The sequence below is a fragment of the Python bivittatus genome, unplaced genomic scaffold, assembly GCF_059951505.1.
Source record: "Python bivittatus isolate LINGU-HERP-01145 unplaced genomic scaffold, Pbiv_v1 ctg000700_np1212, whole genome shotgun sequence".
Lineage (NCBI taxonomy): Eukaryota > Metazoa > Chordata > Lepidosauria > Squamata > Pythonidae > Python > Python bivittatus.
The window spans coordinates 64,428,926-64,444,219 of record NW_028277098.1 but is presented as its reverse complement, the minus strand read 5'-3'; the positions used below and the strand labels follow the sequence as shown (position 1 = coordinate 64,444,219).

Below are 15,294 nucleotides of genomic sequence, written 5' to 3'. Positions count from 1 at the left end.
TAAAGTGAATGAAAGATTAAACAATTTCAGCTCCATAGGTGAATATTCTGATTATAAGGCAAACTTAAATTTCCTGCATGTCACTTATAGTTTATTGTTTTATAGTAGTTATTACTACTCAATCCTAATTGCTGAAATCTTGCACCAGCCTTCCCCAATGAGAGGGAGATTATGGTAGCTGAAGTTTCATACATCCAGGAGGCATCAGTTTAAGCATGTAGGTTTATGCGCACCATTTATTTCTTGTGAATTTTTCACCTACCACAGAAACTGAAATGGTACTGTTACGTATTATTGTCCTGAACACACACACAATTTACAGGTTTGTCTCTTAACTAACTTTTACTGGAAACTGGGATGAGGCCATCTGCATTCAAACATAGACAGCTTTGACAAAGTGACATTTTGTTTCAGGGGTTATTTTTCAGCCTGATTGCTATGTCTGAGCCACCAGTATATAGAATGAACTCTTTCTCTTGTTTGTCTTTCTGTCAGGCTTTTCCAATAAGCTAGTTCATTCACTAGAAAGGAAACTCTGACATTTTCTAAAGAATTCTTTCTACGGAAAAGGAAAAAATACATAAGAGTGTTTTCCCTCAATATACCAAACTAATATCTGAGGGAATGTTTGGCTAGGTTTTATTTTTTCTCTTCCATTTCCCATGCATAATGCATTCTGTGATTGATACAATTTTTACTTCTACTGGGTAGCTTTTGTTTATGCCAGTGTTGTCCAAACTTGGCCACTTTAAGATGAGTGGACTTCAACTCCCAGAATTCCCCAGCCAGCCATGCTGGCTGGGGAATTCTGGGAATTGAAGTCCACTCATCTTAAAGTGGCCAAGTTTGCACAACACTGGTTTATACCATTTATGCCAGATATCAATCCATTTAAATATATCTTGAGCCAGATTAATTGTCTTGAAAATCTCGACTGGTGACTTAACTTGGTCCAATGGCATAAACCAGTGTTGTCCAAACTTGGCCACTTTAAGATGAGTGGACTTCAATTCCCAGAATTCCCCAGCCAGCATGGCTGGCTGGGGAATTCTGGGAGTTGAAGTCCACTCATCTTAAAGTGGCCAAGTTTGGACAACACTGGCATAAACAAAAGCTACCCAGTAGAAGTAAAAATTGTATCAATCACAGAATGCATTATGCATGGGAAATGGAAGAGAAAAAATAAAACCTAGCCAAACATTCCCTCAGATATTAGTTTGGTATATTGAGGGAAAACACTCTTATGTATTTTTTCCTTTTCCGTAGAAAGAATTCTTTAGAAAATGTCAGAGTTTAAAGTTAAGTCACCAGTCGAGATTTTCAAGACAATTAATCTGGCTCAAGATATATTTAAATGGATTGATATCTGAAATCCTAGGCTAGGTGCCTACCTATCCATGAATCCCCCACTCAGTAGAACATTATATACAGGTAGTCCTTGTTTAGTGACTGCCTCGTACAGAGATCATTTGCAGTTATGATGGTGATGACAAGGTAACTTTGCAATCAATTCTCATATTTATGACCTTTGCAGGTCTGTAAAGCAAAGGAAAGCTGAAGTAAGATTGTAAGCACAGTCAAGATTTCACTTAGCGACCACTTCACTTAACAAGCAAGTTGCTGGTCCCAATTGTGGTTGCTGTAGTTCAAAGTGGACTGGGATGGAACATTTCTCCCTGATATATTAGGTTTGTGTTCTTGTTTTACTTAAAGGAAAATACTGGCAGGGGGTGGGATATGGATATTTATGCAAGACCTTTCTGAAACAACACTTCTTCACATAACTTAAAATTAGGCAAACTATTATAATATATTCACTACTGCTTCATATAATTTATCACAACTTGGGATATTGCATTCTAACATTAACTAAACTACTAGTCTTGAAATCAAAATTAAAGCAGCCCCCAGTCATTTATTCACCTTTTAAAGAGAAAATGAAAAGAAATTATAAACCAGAAAATTGAAGGGTGAGATGATTCTGAAATCAAGTGGAGAGTGAAGCCAGAGACATAGTTTAAAATGAGAAATGCTTCCTGTATAATAGATTGTGGTGAAAAGTAGGTTTTACATCTGTAGAAATGCAATCTATGAATTAAATGGTGCACATGGAAATATTTATTTTTATCTGCCATGAAATTTCTTACAAGGGAGGGCAGAACTTCAGGAAGTCATCATCCTTCCACAGAGACACAACACAAGAAAATGGTCTTTGAATGGCAAGGTTTCTTGCTGCCACAACAGTAAAATTTTGTGTATATATCTGTGCTGGGGAACATGGAAATCTGGCCCCATTCTATTCAGTTTTCTGAGAGTTATTGTGCTGATGAACAGATAAATGGACAGAATCCCACCCTCTGTACATAGTTTTTCCAAAATCCACTGGGTTAGAAAGAATTAAAGAAGAAAGAAAATAAGACGGGAGCAATTTTCTGTTACTAAAATTCCTTGAATTGCACCGGGTTATTGCATTATTTGTTACTGAAATAAAAACAGGATTGGAGAGAGTCAAATAGAAGAAAGTAAGCTGATACAAGTAAGTCATGTGAGATTAATAAATGTTGTATGTGACTTCCTAAATTTCTGACCGGTGTTAGCTGCAGTATTCTATTCATTGAATATATTAGCTGAATATATATTAGACATAAAAAACTGGTGAAGACTCACTATGTAAGTTCTTATCTCCAAGCTACCAAGCCAGCATATATTAGAACATAAACTTTCTTCAGCATATTATTGTAGCTCTTGCTTTCCTGAATCTGACTCTGACCTGTGCATCTTCTTTGATGTCCAAATTGACCAAATGGAGGGGGAAAATTACAGCCCCACAATTTTCTTCCTGTCTCCTCCTACCCAAGAATCACAACTGTTTGGGAAAGGCAATATTTTTTTTTAATCTTCATGTGGGAAGATTTTATCCTTGCAAAATGTGCCATGAAAGAACCATCTGAAATACTCAAGGCATTTCCGAAACAGAAAGGCCAAGCCTATGCTTGTTATTTCCCTCATCTCCTGCCTGGTGACAGTGAAAAAGGAGATGGTGCTCATGATTTCAAAACATTAAGAGCTGCCTTGGCTTGTTCAGGATATACTTGCAGAATGAACTATTATAATGACACTAATTATTTAATCAGCAACTTAAATTAGATATAATTAGCAATTTGTATTCACAGAAATGTGTTGACAAATATTTCAGTACATATTCTCTCTATTTTGATTTATTATAATTTTTAATAACTGGACATCTAATTCATCACATAGTTCAGTGAAGCAAATTAAGAATCCCAAGAATATAGTTAAAACATGCTCTAAACTTTGTCTTCACTTCTGCAGCTCTGCCCTCACATGCTATAAATCACGATAATCTCTCCCATTAGAGAGATGTGCACACCAGTGTACCATAAAGAATATTCCTATGCATGTATGGTCATAACTAGTAAGCGGGGACTCTATAAATGGAGCTACTTTGCCTTCTTGGGAAATTGTTTTAAATATTTATGGTTTCTCTTAACCCTTACAGATGTTGAGCCATGAGATCCACAAATAGCTGCTACTGGGAGAATACACTGTAGCTCTTGGGAATATTTTGATGTCTACAGAAGCCAGTAATAATAAATATGCCACTTGATAGTGGGTTAGTGTAAAAAAAGCAAATGAAAAAAAAATGTTCAACAACAGTGACACTGTGTTTGTTTTTTTGTTTGTTTTTTTGCTTGGTTTTTTTTTCAGGAAAACTTTAAAACAAACAAAGGGGAGGGACTGAGCAAATTGCTTTGTGAAAAAACAGAAATGCCATGTCTTATTGAACTGGCAGAATCTGATGTGAATCGCCACTGCATGTTGTTGCTTGCGGTTAACAAAAAAGGTTAGTGGATCTGATTTATTACAGCTTGTGTAATGGGAGCAATAGGTGATTTGTTAAGATTGATTAGATTTCACATGTCACATGAAACCATTATTTTACCTACAGCTGGCTGGACCAATCATACATAGATCACTTTTAGCCCAAATCCAGCAATTATGGATTAGCAAGATATGTAAACCCAGTGTTTTTGCTGTCTTCTTCATCCTTGGATTGAGGGGGGATACAGAAAGTATTTGAAAAACCAACTATTTTAGAATGTATTAGCTGTTCTCAGTAGGTATTACTCCCACTCAACAGCAGATTAAGGTCAGGGAATGGTTCAGTTTGGTTTGGTCTGGTTTGCTTTTGTTACTTCTCAGTTAGTTTACAGCCATAGGAGTTCCTTGTGGTCTCACCTCTAAGTGCTAATCAATCCACCCCAGCTTAGCTTTTTCAGGATCAGCTGTATGTTGTGACCAGCAGCAAGTAAAAATGTGCAACTGCCCTGCTTCCACCTTGTCATTACTATATTCCAGCCAATATATGGCACATATTACAATAAGCATTCAAGTATTAATTTGAAACTATGACTGGATTCACAGATTGCATGGGCCATATTGTTTGTTATTTGGTTTTGTTTTAGCATTTTGTGTAAACAGTCATTTGATTTGTAAACCATTGCTTATAACATTGCTTATTTATGTATTTATTATGCTTGTATTTTGTCCATTCCCATAGGCTTTAGGCCGCTAAACAGAGGTAAACAGATAAAATGCCCCGCAAATCCCTAAATATATATAATTATTTTTAAAAAGCACACACAAATATAGCGTACCTCACCTTTCAATCAAAAAGCACCCTCCTCACGTGCAAGACAAAACACGTCTTCAAGGTTTTCCTGAAGCCTAAGAGTGATGTGGCATTTCTACTGGGAGGGAGTTCCAAAGAATGCCTACCTCTGGGGCCCTATCGGGTAACAATCTTGGAGAGATAAGACCTGGAAGATTTGACCTTATTTGATCTGTTGGGCAGGCAGATGAATGGAGGAAAAGGTGGTCCTCAGATAAACAGGACCAGATCCATATAGTGTCTTAAATGTGACAACCATCACCTTAAATCACACCTAGAATCCAACTGGTAACCAATGCAACTTCCAGAGCAGCAGGGTCACCCAAGTGTATCAAAATACCTCCATTACCACTTCAGCTGCCTCCTTCTGCAGCAGCTGCAGTTTCCAGAGGTCATTCAAGGGCCATCCCATGTGAGGCATGTTACAATAATCTAAACAAGAGATCACTAGAACATTAGTGACTGTGAGCAAGACCTCCAGGTCCAGGAAATGTTGCAATTGGTGCACATCATGTAATTGTGCAAAAGCCCTCGTAGGCCCAGCTGCCATCTGCTCCTCAAGTTGCCAACCACCTTTGAGCAGAGGAATACAACCTGTTTAGAGTTAAAAATGGAATTTCCCTGAAATTAGATAGATCCATAGATCCAAAACTACTCTATACTGGAGGGATTCAGTCAAAGTCTGTTCCTCCCCATCCAGACCCAGACAACCACCAGGGAGTCAGTTAGCACTTCTACTGCATCATCTGTTCAGCCCATGGAAATGATGTAAAGGTGGGTATTTGTAGCATATCATGATAGTATTTTTACTAATTCTAATCAATTGGGGCTTATTCAACACACCACAGTTATATCAGCCATGGCATAGAGCAGTCTTTGAATCAAATCTATACAAGTGATGGCCATAGATGTTGTTGAAGCTGCTTTGCTTGACAGATAATTTCAATACAAATTCTCTGAAAGTAAATTTTAGTCTTTCTCTGCTTTGGAAAATACAGGTGCAGAAGCATTGGATGGCTTTCTGGAACCCAAGCAACACAGTTTAACTGCGGTAATATATTAATGTTCTTATATATAGGAGTTGGGTGAGGCAGAGTAAAAAATTAAAAACCTAAAACATTATAAAATCTGAATGGAACACTTTGCATGCCAGGATCCTCTATCACTAAAATTATATAAATGAGTAGAGGTATTTTTCCCCAAAGAATGTGGAACAAAATTTCAGCATTTTAATAATAATCAAGTTACCATAACAAGCAACTAACTGTGGGAACTCCCCAAACAATTTCCAATTCGCTACATTTACTATTTTTAAAAAACAGACCAAAATTTAACATTTTTTAAGCAATAAGCAATATACATTTCCTGGATTTGAGGTGTTATTAACCTAAAGCCTCAACTGACAGTTCCACTGGGCAGAAAAGGCTTCTGTGCATCTACCTTGCATGTGAAGAAACCACTTTTAGCTACCAGAATTGCCAGAGAACGTTTCAGAAGAGAGCCAGAATGAAGCTGCTTTCATGGATGGCTGGTGTGGGTCTTCCGGGCTGTGTGGCCATGGTCTTTGAAGTTTTGTTTAGGAAACAAAACTTCAAGACCATGGCCACACAGCCCGGAAGACCCACACCAGCCATCGTATGCCGGCCGTGAAAGCCTTCGACAATACACTGCTTTCATGGAGTTGTTTCGCTCATCAAAGAAAACATGGTTTTCAGGATCTGCAGAATTCTAATGCACAATGCAAAAGAAATTCCAAGAGTTTCCAGAAATGGCATCCTGAAATTTAGTTTCCTTTGTTTTGCCCCTAACTGAACATACCAAACATATGAAACGCACAAGCCTTCTCTCTTTCCAATCTACCTTCCCAAACATACATAATATCATAAACCTGGGTGATTTGATTTCAAGGAGATTCAGCTGCTCACACTTTCAAACTGAATCTTCAGATTGAATCCTTGAATCATTTGAAAGAATCAAATTGAATGAGGTGACTCTGAATCACTTTGAATTGAGAGATTTTTTTTTTATGTTGCTGCCCTTTTCTTCCCCCAAATGGACAAAATATCCTAACATTTGTTTCATCAGCAGTGTTGTCTGTACATGCATACACAGGCAACCCAGGAGAAAGCTCTCAAAATGACCGTGCTGAGCTTCCTGGGGAAAGCAGATGCTTCAATACTTCAAATGCTTTGCACAGGTTTAATTGACATAAGCAGCTGACCAAGAGTTGAATCATTTGCACAAGCCCTGCACTGTCAGATTGTTTGAGGGCTATTTTGCCTTTTGTGTCTCACTTTTTAATTAGAATTCATTTAGGCAGATTTACTTGGAGTGCTAAGTTTATTCTACCAGTGGTTGGTTGTTTGCTCTTTCTTATAGAATCCTCTTTCTTTCCCACAATCCACATCCTTTTATTATTGTATTTCCTTTACTCCCAATGTATTTGTCTTGCCTGAAACATAGCCAATTGGCACATGTACCCAATCTGTATGCAGTTGTTTATTTTCTATTAGTCCTCCCCTTTTGCACCTTTCCATTCTCTGCATTCCCCTCAAAGTTAAAAAAAAAAACATTTTTTCTGCTACTTACATGTCTCTGTCTTTGTACTGAGTAAGTCTATCTCAGACCTAATGTTGTCATACCAGGATGTAAAGAAATAGTCTATATTATATGCAATAGCTATTGCTTACACTAGCAGATGTGAAATATATAATAGTGATAACACACACATTTCTTAGGTTTTTTTAAAAAAATTGTTGCACAAGCATCACATGACACATCATTCCCAGAAGAGGCTCATTCTGCCTCTTCTGTGTTTCCAGCCCAGAAAGATAAATTACAGAGGGTTGCAGACCCTTCAAACTTTAGTAAGAACTTACTTTTTAAAACTGTTTTTGAAAGGCTTTATTTTTAAGATGGAGTAGGGCATTTTGTCCATTGATTCAACCTCACTTCTCCACAAGCTGGATAATTTCTCTCCCTAGACAGTTTGGAGCTGTTATGCTGTCATTTCCTCATTCCTGCTATGTCTTCTTTAAAAGAGATGTAAGTGGGAGTATTTCAAAAAATATTTCAAAGTGAAACCCTTCAAGCTACCCAACATTGTAGGAGGTCAGCTGTGTTAGTGTAGGATAGCAAAAACTCCAAAAGAGCCTGGTAGCACCCTTTTTGACTAACAAATTTTATTAAAAGATATAAGCTTTAGTGGGTAAAACATGACTAATGACCTTTAAGAGTCTACCATCTCTGCTATCTGCATCCCTTGCAGGTGTTTTCATGCTTCCTCGGTTGAACCCTATTTTGTTTTTCCTTTTAGCTTGGGATAAAGTCCTACAAGCGGGAACCCATTGAGACTCACCAGGCCCATTCTCGGAAGACCCTTATTGCCCTGGTCACCACCGGCCTGCTGTTGGCATTTTTGGGATTGGCTGGATATTACCTTATGAAACGACGAAGCTGGAGTCCCATGGGAGAGAGGCTGGTTAGTGCTTATAGTTGGCAAAACAAGCAGAAAGCTCAAGACACTCAGCAGCAGTTATAGAGAAAAATGTCAGGATTGTTATTCATCCATTACTGTAGGTTGTGTGCTCATTTCCATAAACTATTCTACAATTTCAAGTTATGCTTACTTTTTATCCAACAGTAAGAATCAACCATTTACAAATGCCATCAAGAGGGAATCATATTTTTCCCAACATCCTCATGCTTTAAATTCAAATTAGACTTTCTCCCCTTGTTTCTGCTGTACTAAAGATTTTCTCTAAGATTTTACCACCAAATGATGACAATAAAGGATGTGAAGAAAGAGAAAATCTTTTTTCTTGATTTATTTGTTGCTTTCTGATTTCTGTTTCTTCCGTCTTTAGGGTTGCTGGCACCCATTTAGTTTTAACCATATCAGTTAAACCCAATTGCAATTGTGATTAATCTTCCTTTTTAATACTTGGGGATGTGCAAATATTGCTCCCAAACCCAGAAGAAGATAAAATGAAGTGGAGAAGTGGCACTGGAGAGGGCACTTAATTCTCTTCCTAGCTGCTATTTTTACTTCAACACCTTTCATGGGGTTTCAATCTTATCTAAGACGATTGGGCAGATACTTTCCCAGGAAAATCTCTCATTGAGATATGATAGTAATTTTGGAGTGCAAACAGCTTGAGCTGTTCAGAAGATGAACTCTACTGATGAACCACAATCTGTGTGACATGACCACTTTCTTGGTAAAAAAATACAATAGAGTTTCTCTGTCTCACTCCCTTTTAAATGTTCTCAAACCTTCTGCATTTAAGGAAAAATATCTTTATATTTAAACAACAGCCTCTTTCATACAATGAATTTCTACAGGTCTCCTTCATTAACCTTGAATGCAAACTTAGAGCTGTGTAGGGTTTCACAGCCAATTTTCAAAAGGTGTTTCAGAGCATTTGGAAGTAGCATCTGTCTGCAACACCTTATAAAAGCTGTGCCTTTTCCCAGAACTGAATCCAAAGCACTGTACAGCCCCACCTTATAGTATAAAATGTTGACAAACTGAATGCCAGTGCCATCACAACAATAGCTAATGAATGACCTGTTATTCCATTTATCTACTTATTGGACTATACATTAGCTAGGCTACATTAGCTTTCAGAAACTTAACTATCCTTCCATTACTGCAAATTAGTGATATTACTATCAGTCTCAACAGTCAGGAAATATAGATGCATGTGAGATTGTGCATGAATCATACAGTGGGCAAAGAGTCAGAACAAGACCTCTTATAATCCAAGGGGAGGCTTCATAGTTTATTGCTAAAACGTGTTCTTTGAGCAAAAATCCCTAGATTAATTTTCTGACATCCCCAGTTTAAAAAAAAAAAAAATCTGGAACCAAGCTATGAATAATATCTCTGCTCCAAACCCTAGATAGACCTGTTACAATCAGAGGGGAAAATACCAGGATAGTTAGATAAAAATATTAATGCAGCATTTTGCATACTGGATTCTCAGTATTTCATCCAAGCTTTCATTTTATTGACATATTTATATTCAGAGAAGTTGTATTATTACCATCAATCACATAAGCCACTGAAATACCTTTCATACATGAACAAGGCCTTCCTGTTCACCCCATCAAGACCACTGTCTTCATATACTTTCTCTAAATCCCCGATTGAAACACCTGACTGAAAGAACAGATATTTCTTTTGTATGTAGAATCTAAACTACTTTGTTGACTGCTGAGTGGCTTTGTCTTACTCTGAATTTTCTTATTATTTATACCTCCCACCCCTTTAGGGTGAAGATCCATATTACATCGAAAATGATAGCCATGGCAACCCTGTGATCCCTGTGGCCTCTCATGAACAGTCTGACCTGCAGAATAAACCAAATCTCAATGGAGGGGCTCGGGAAAATGGGACTGGCCAGCCAACCTCGAAAAATGGACACTCAACCAGGCCCCAGGTTGTTGCTGACACGGAACTGTGAAAAAGCCATGGCCTTCTTAATGCAGCTGGAAAAGATCAAACTGCACATGCAGAGGAGCTAGGATGCAAGAATGTCTTAAATGAAATTATAATACCTTTAAAAAAAACTTTAACATCTCATACTAAAGCATACATTTTTCAGGGGCCGACACAGCATTTGTGTATGAAAATTGTTTGTAAAATTAGCAAACTGCTTAAATGGGATTGGGCATGTTCCTAATACACATGGGGTTTTGGGCTTTTTTATTTTTCTATATTTAGATGTGACATCCTTCATAACTGTTCATCCAGGGAAACATGAGGCATGTTTCCTAGAATTTTATGGAGATTTTTCACTATTAATGAGTTGCTTAATATCTATCTGATGCTGTTTAGAGTAAAGAAGGACATGTTCACTTTTAAAAATGTAATCTTAATTTAATATTAAAATATAACAGAGATATAACATCTATGGCCCAGAGTAGAATGCAGCCTTTGAAAGTAACAGACCCCTCAAAAATGACATCACTGAATTGTAATTTGTAATTGCAATTATTAAATAATTATAAGCACTATACATTTATCAATTTAAATATAAATTTAACTGTAAACAAAATTTTAGTCCCTGTCCTGGCCCCAACCAATCTTTTTCATAGAGCCTACCCCCTAGCATGTAACTCAAAGGTCAGTGTAGACCTATGTTCAGATAAAGTTCTGCTCCTGTTGTGCAGTGAGGCATATCAATACCTAGTGAGGTATTCCAAGTCCTAATTCACATGATCATTTTACATGGCAAAGTCAGCCTGGGTGAATCAGTTCTGTGAATGCTCAAACATGCAGCCATATTATGACTTGTCGTAAGCTATATTTTACATGTTTCAAGATAAAGGGATTTGTCACTTTGGTCCTTGTTTATCTGTTACAACTTTGGGAAACCTCCCAATGCTATTATTCTTTGGTAGGGAATCACTACGCATCCCCATATCCAATAAGACTGTCTTTCCTGCCTTTCTGCATTTATGCTGTGCTGCAATTTGTACTTAACATAAACTGATTGTAACTCTGCAACTCATCAGAGCCTTCTGAAATATGGCTGAGGCAGTTCTTAAACAACACAAAATAAACTCTTCACTAGATTTGCTTACTCTGAAAGAACTGAGTACCTTTTCACTTTAAAAGCATTAGGAAATATTTGGTGACATCTTTTATAACATGAAACTGCAGTAGGCAATTGACCTAAATCTCAAATGCTCTCTCTTCTTCGACTTTGGTTTTCTTTGTCCATATATATATATATGAACAAGCAAACAGCATAATGACACAGAACAACTTTCAGAACAACATAACACTTTCTAGATGATTTGGGACTGCTATTTCTAGAACTCACAAGGACATCCTTGGAACTCCAAGAGCTGTAGATCCAAAAATATCAGAAGCCAACAGGTTGAGGGAAGCTACCATAAAGCCACTGATTTTTTAATATAAAGGAGATAACAAGTCTTTAAAGTGATCCTCAATCTGGATAAAGTTAATTACATTGAAATTAAGGATGGCATTAGTTGTAGTTACATTAATTGGAGTTCCATTTTTCTGAGCCTACAATCCTATTTATAATGTCCTGGGATTTGAATACAATGCAGTTTACTTCTAAGTAGACATTTATAGGATGGCATAGAACCTATGAATTTAGTTTTCAAACAAAATATGTTACAGTATATTTGTAAATGCAAATGCAAATATAGCTATATTTAAGTTGTATGCTTAAACATATCTAAGATCTCAATTGTCATAGTTTAATTTAGCCTATATTCTAATTAACACTCATTTCTTCCCTCTAATATTTTTCTCCATTGCCTTCCCTTCCCTCAGTGCCATCCTGGGATTTATTGACTGTGTAAGTATTATCTGATTATACAATGTAGAACAAAAATGTGACTATGCTCTGAAATGAATTCTCTTTTTTTATGCTAATCATTATGGATACTGTTGTTTAACAGATTATAAGTGGAAATAATTCAAGAAGGCCTAATGAATAAATACTGCCTTGTTTACACTTGCAACTGGAAGCATTAGCTAGATATGGGATAATGAACGTAAAATTAAGTAGCCCACTAGTGAAGGGAAGATGGTCATCATATTTCTTATCTTTGATTCAGATTTCTCCAGTCTGCTCTCATCCAGATATGGTGGGACCAGAATTCCCAGAATTCTTTGCCAGTATTATCCAAATGCTGGTGCTGGAGAATAAATCAATCATTTAGTAGATTAGTATAGATAGTCTTTAAGTTTACATTTTTGTGTTAAGCGAGCAAACATGATTTGTTAATATGGTAAAAGAACCATGTATTTTGGAATTGTCTTTAGTGTAAACTATACATATATTAGGACACTTCCATAATTAAAAAAAAAAGGTAGTATATTTATACATTTTAATTGTTACTTACTACCTGATTTCCCAAATGCTATCTTGATTGTTTTTGGTTTGATGTAGTTAACTGAAAAGCTCAGATGGGTAGAAATGATTTGCCTTAAGCTTCTCTGTGAGTTCTTGGCAAAAGTAAGTTTTGGACTGGGATATTCTTTTGCACAAATACAGTGACTAAATGATAGTGGGCACAAAAACAGTATAGTTTATGGCAATGTAGGGAAAAAAATTAAAATATAAAGGAATGATTCCTGAGTTGTGTTAAGCCTCCTTTGCATATTACAGCAAGCTTCTTCCCATGCCATTCAAGTATATCTATGAAGGACCTACTTGGAAGCTGTTCACTCCACAAGAACACCATTTATGGGAAAGTGGGGCATTCTTGGCAAGATAAAGGCCACAAACATCTCTCATGTGAACCAGGATTCTTGATGAAATATCATGATGTGCAAGAAAGACTGATATTGTAGCAGAATAACTTGGTTCCTTAAACAGCTTTATGGCTAATCCTTCAGTGGGAATGCATAGGATAAAGATTTATATCCATTTTGCAGTTTCTTTCTGTGGAAAAGTACAGAAATGAACAAATGAATTTGTTACTATAGTAACAGATAAGAAATACAGGTTTTAACCTCACTTATGAAGAATACAGGCAACATGTTTTTATTGCTTTACATTTATGTACAACAACAAAAAAGTATATGAAATTTCATGGGTGGGATGGGAAGTTGGGATCACCCTTCATCCTTCCATTCCCTCTCCAGTTGCTCATTACCTTTTCTCGGATTTTTTTTTTCTTAGCTCTTTCTTCCCTCTCTTCCTAGTATACCCAAAACACATACCATCAAACTCTTTTGTTTCTTCAGCTGTAGTTTTACCTCTATTTCCCCAAAGAAATACATTCAGAAGGTCAATTACAGCAGTTTTTTATTCCTTATGATCTCAGCTATTAATATCCAACCTTCTTCCAGAGTCATAAGACAATTCCAGTTTCTATTTCTTTATGACTTTCAAATCAGCTGAGCAGAATGGAATGTTGGAATTGATTTATATTTATACTATATGGATCATGATTTTTTTTTCACTTTTTACTTTCTCTTTCCACCATCCTTCTTCCATGAATCCTTGATTGGCTGATTATGATCTATTAAGTTGGTAACAACTCTTAAGGACCTAATCGATTTTCTCCAGGAAGATCTGTCCCCAACCTAGCCCTTCAGGTCTCCCAACAGTGCACCCATTGCTGGTATAATTAAGTCCATCCTTCTTGCTATCGATTGTCCTCTTCTCTTTCTTTCCAACTTCCCAGCATTTTAGACTTTCAGGTCATCACATAATGTGTCCAAAAGATGATAGTTTGAGTCTGGTCATTGTGCCTCAAATAAGAACTCAAATTGATTTATTCTATGATCCATTTGTTTGTTTTCTTGGATATCCATAGTATTTTCAAGAGTCTTCTCCAACACCAAAGTTCAAAAGCATCAATACTTTTTTTTATCATGCTTCTTCAAAGTCCAGCATTGCTTGCACAGTTCTGATTTTGATAGCTATGGACACATCACAGCATCTGACTATTTTTTTCAAGGCCTTTGTTGTTGTTCTACCAAATGTTTATCTGTGGTGTATTTCTTGACTGCTGATTCCTTTACTGTTGATAGTCAATCCTAAAAGGTTGCTCACAAAGTCTAATTTATATAATTCAATCACTGACTGCATTGTACCTGACGACTGTCTTTGCTATATCCTTCCTGGCTTTGAAAGCAACACCATTTATTCTTTGTTTTTCATGTCCTGAGTAGCAAACGGTATGATCTTCTGACCAAATGTGCTCAATTCCAGTCCATTTCACTTCACTGATGCCTAAGAAGCCAACATATAGTTCATTCATTTCATTTTTCACTCTGTTGAGCTTTCTCACATTCATGCTTCTTATGTTTGGTTTTCCCATTGTAATTCTGCCTTTGCAGCTTTGGATTTTCTTTCCCTGTATGGCAACATCAGCAATTAGATGTCCCAAAGGCTTTAATTTAGCTGCATCATAAACACCATTAATATTCCAAAAGATCCTTAGCTCTTCCTCAGTAGCCACCCATCTGGCACTCTCTTGTTGATCACTTTATGCCCATGCCATAAGGAATATCTAGTTTGGGGGTAGGGACAAATGAGCCCATTTGAACACTTGAGAACATATTATGGCCATTCTGAAATGTTTATCAGGTAGCTACTCATCCAACCTGAGCACTGGGCTCTAGCTATAGCAAATTTTCAAAGAGATGCTTTGCAGAACAAAGAGGACCCGGAATCCACAAAAGGCTAGGTGTGGCTGAGCCATGTTGAAGTAAGTATTTTGAGAAACTTCCATGGCTTGTTCTCTCCATATCTGCACATATACACCGAAGATGCTTTTGCTGGCACTCCTAGTGAAGCAAATCAGCCAGCCAAAGTAATAGAGTCATGGTGAATACCTCTTTTTTTTATAGTCAAGACACTGGTTGAAATTGAATCACTCTTTAATTGAGACAGATACGCAAAGTGAAGCAGTACCACTTCACACCTTATGCTTAGGGAGGTATCCATGGTCATACTGGTACCTGTAGCACTGTTCTGGAGATTCAGGTCATACACTATATCTTGATAACCCTGGGGAAATAAGCATTGACAAAAAAGGTAATATAATATGGATGGAGAAAAAAAAACAAAGAGGACAAGAGACCACTATACAATGGAAAT

General features: G+C 36.9%; 1 protein-coding gene across 1 annotated transcript in view; it reads left to right on the top strand.

Annotated features, from left to right (window-relative positions):
• CD34 (CD34 molecule) overlaps nt 1-12,199 on the top strand; it is a 39,748-nt gene extending 27,549 nt beyond the window's left edge. Inside the window, exons 5-8 of the mRNA XM_007427485.3 lie at nt 3,730-3,865; nt 5,692-5,744; nt 8,010-8,174; nt 9,970-12,199. Coding sequence (XP_007427547.1) covers nt 3,730-3,865; nt 5,692-5,744; nt 8,010-8,174; nt 9,970-10,161 — 546 coding nt within the window. The 3' untranslated portion in view covers nt 10,162-12,199. The remainder of the gene's footprint in view (nt 1-3,729; nt 3,866-5,691; nt 5,745-8,009; nt 8,175-9,969) is intronic.
• The last annotated feature ends 3,095 nt before the right edge of the window (nt 12,200-15,294 follow it).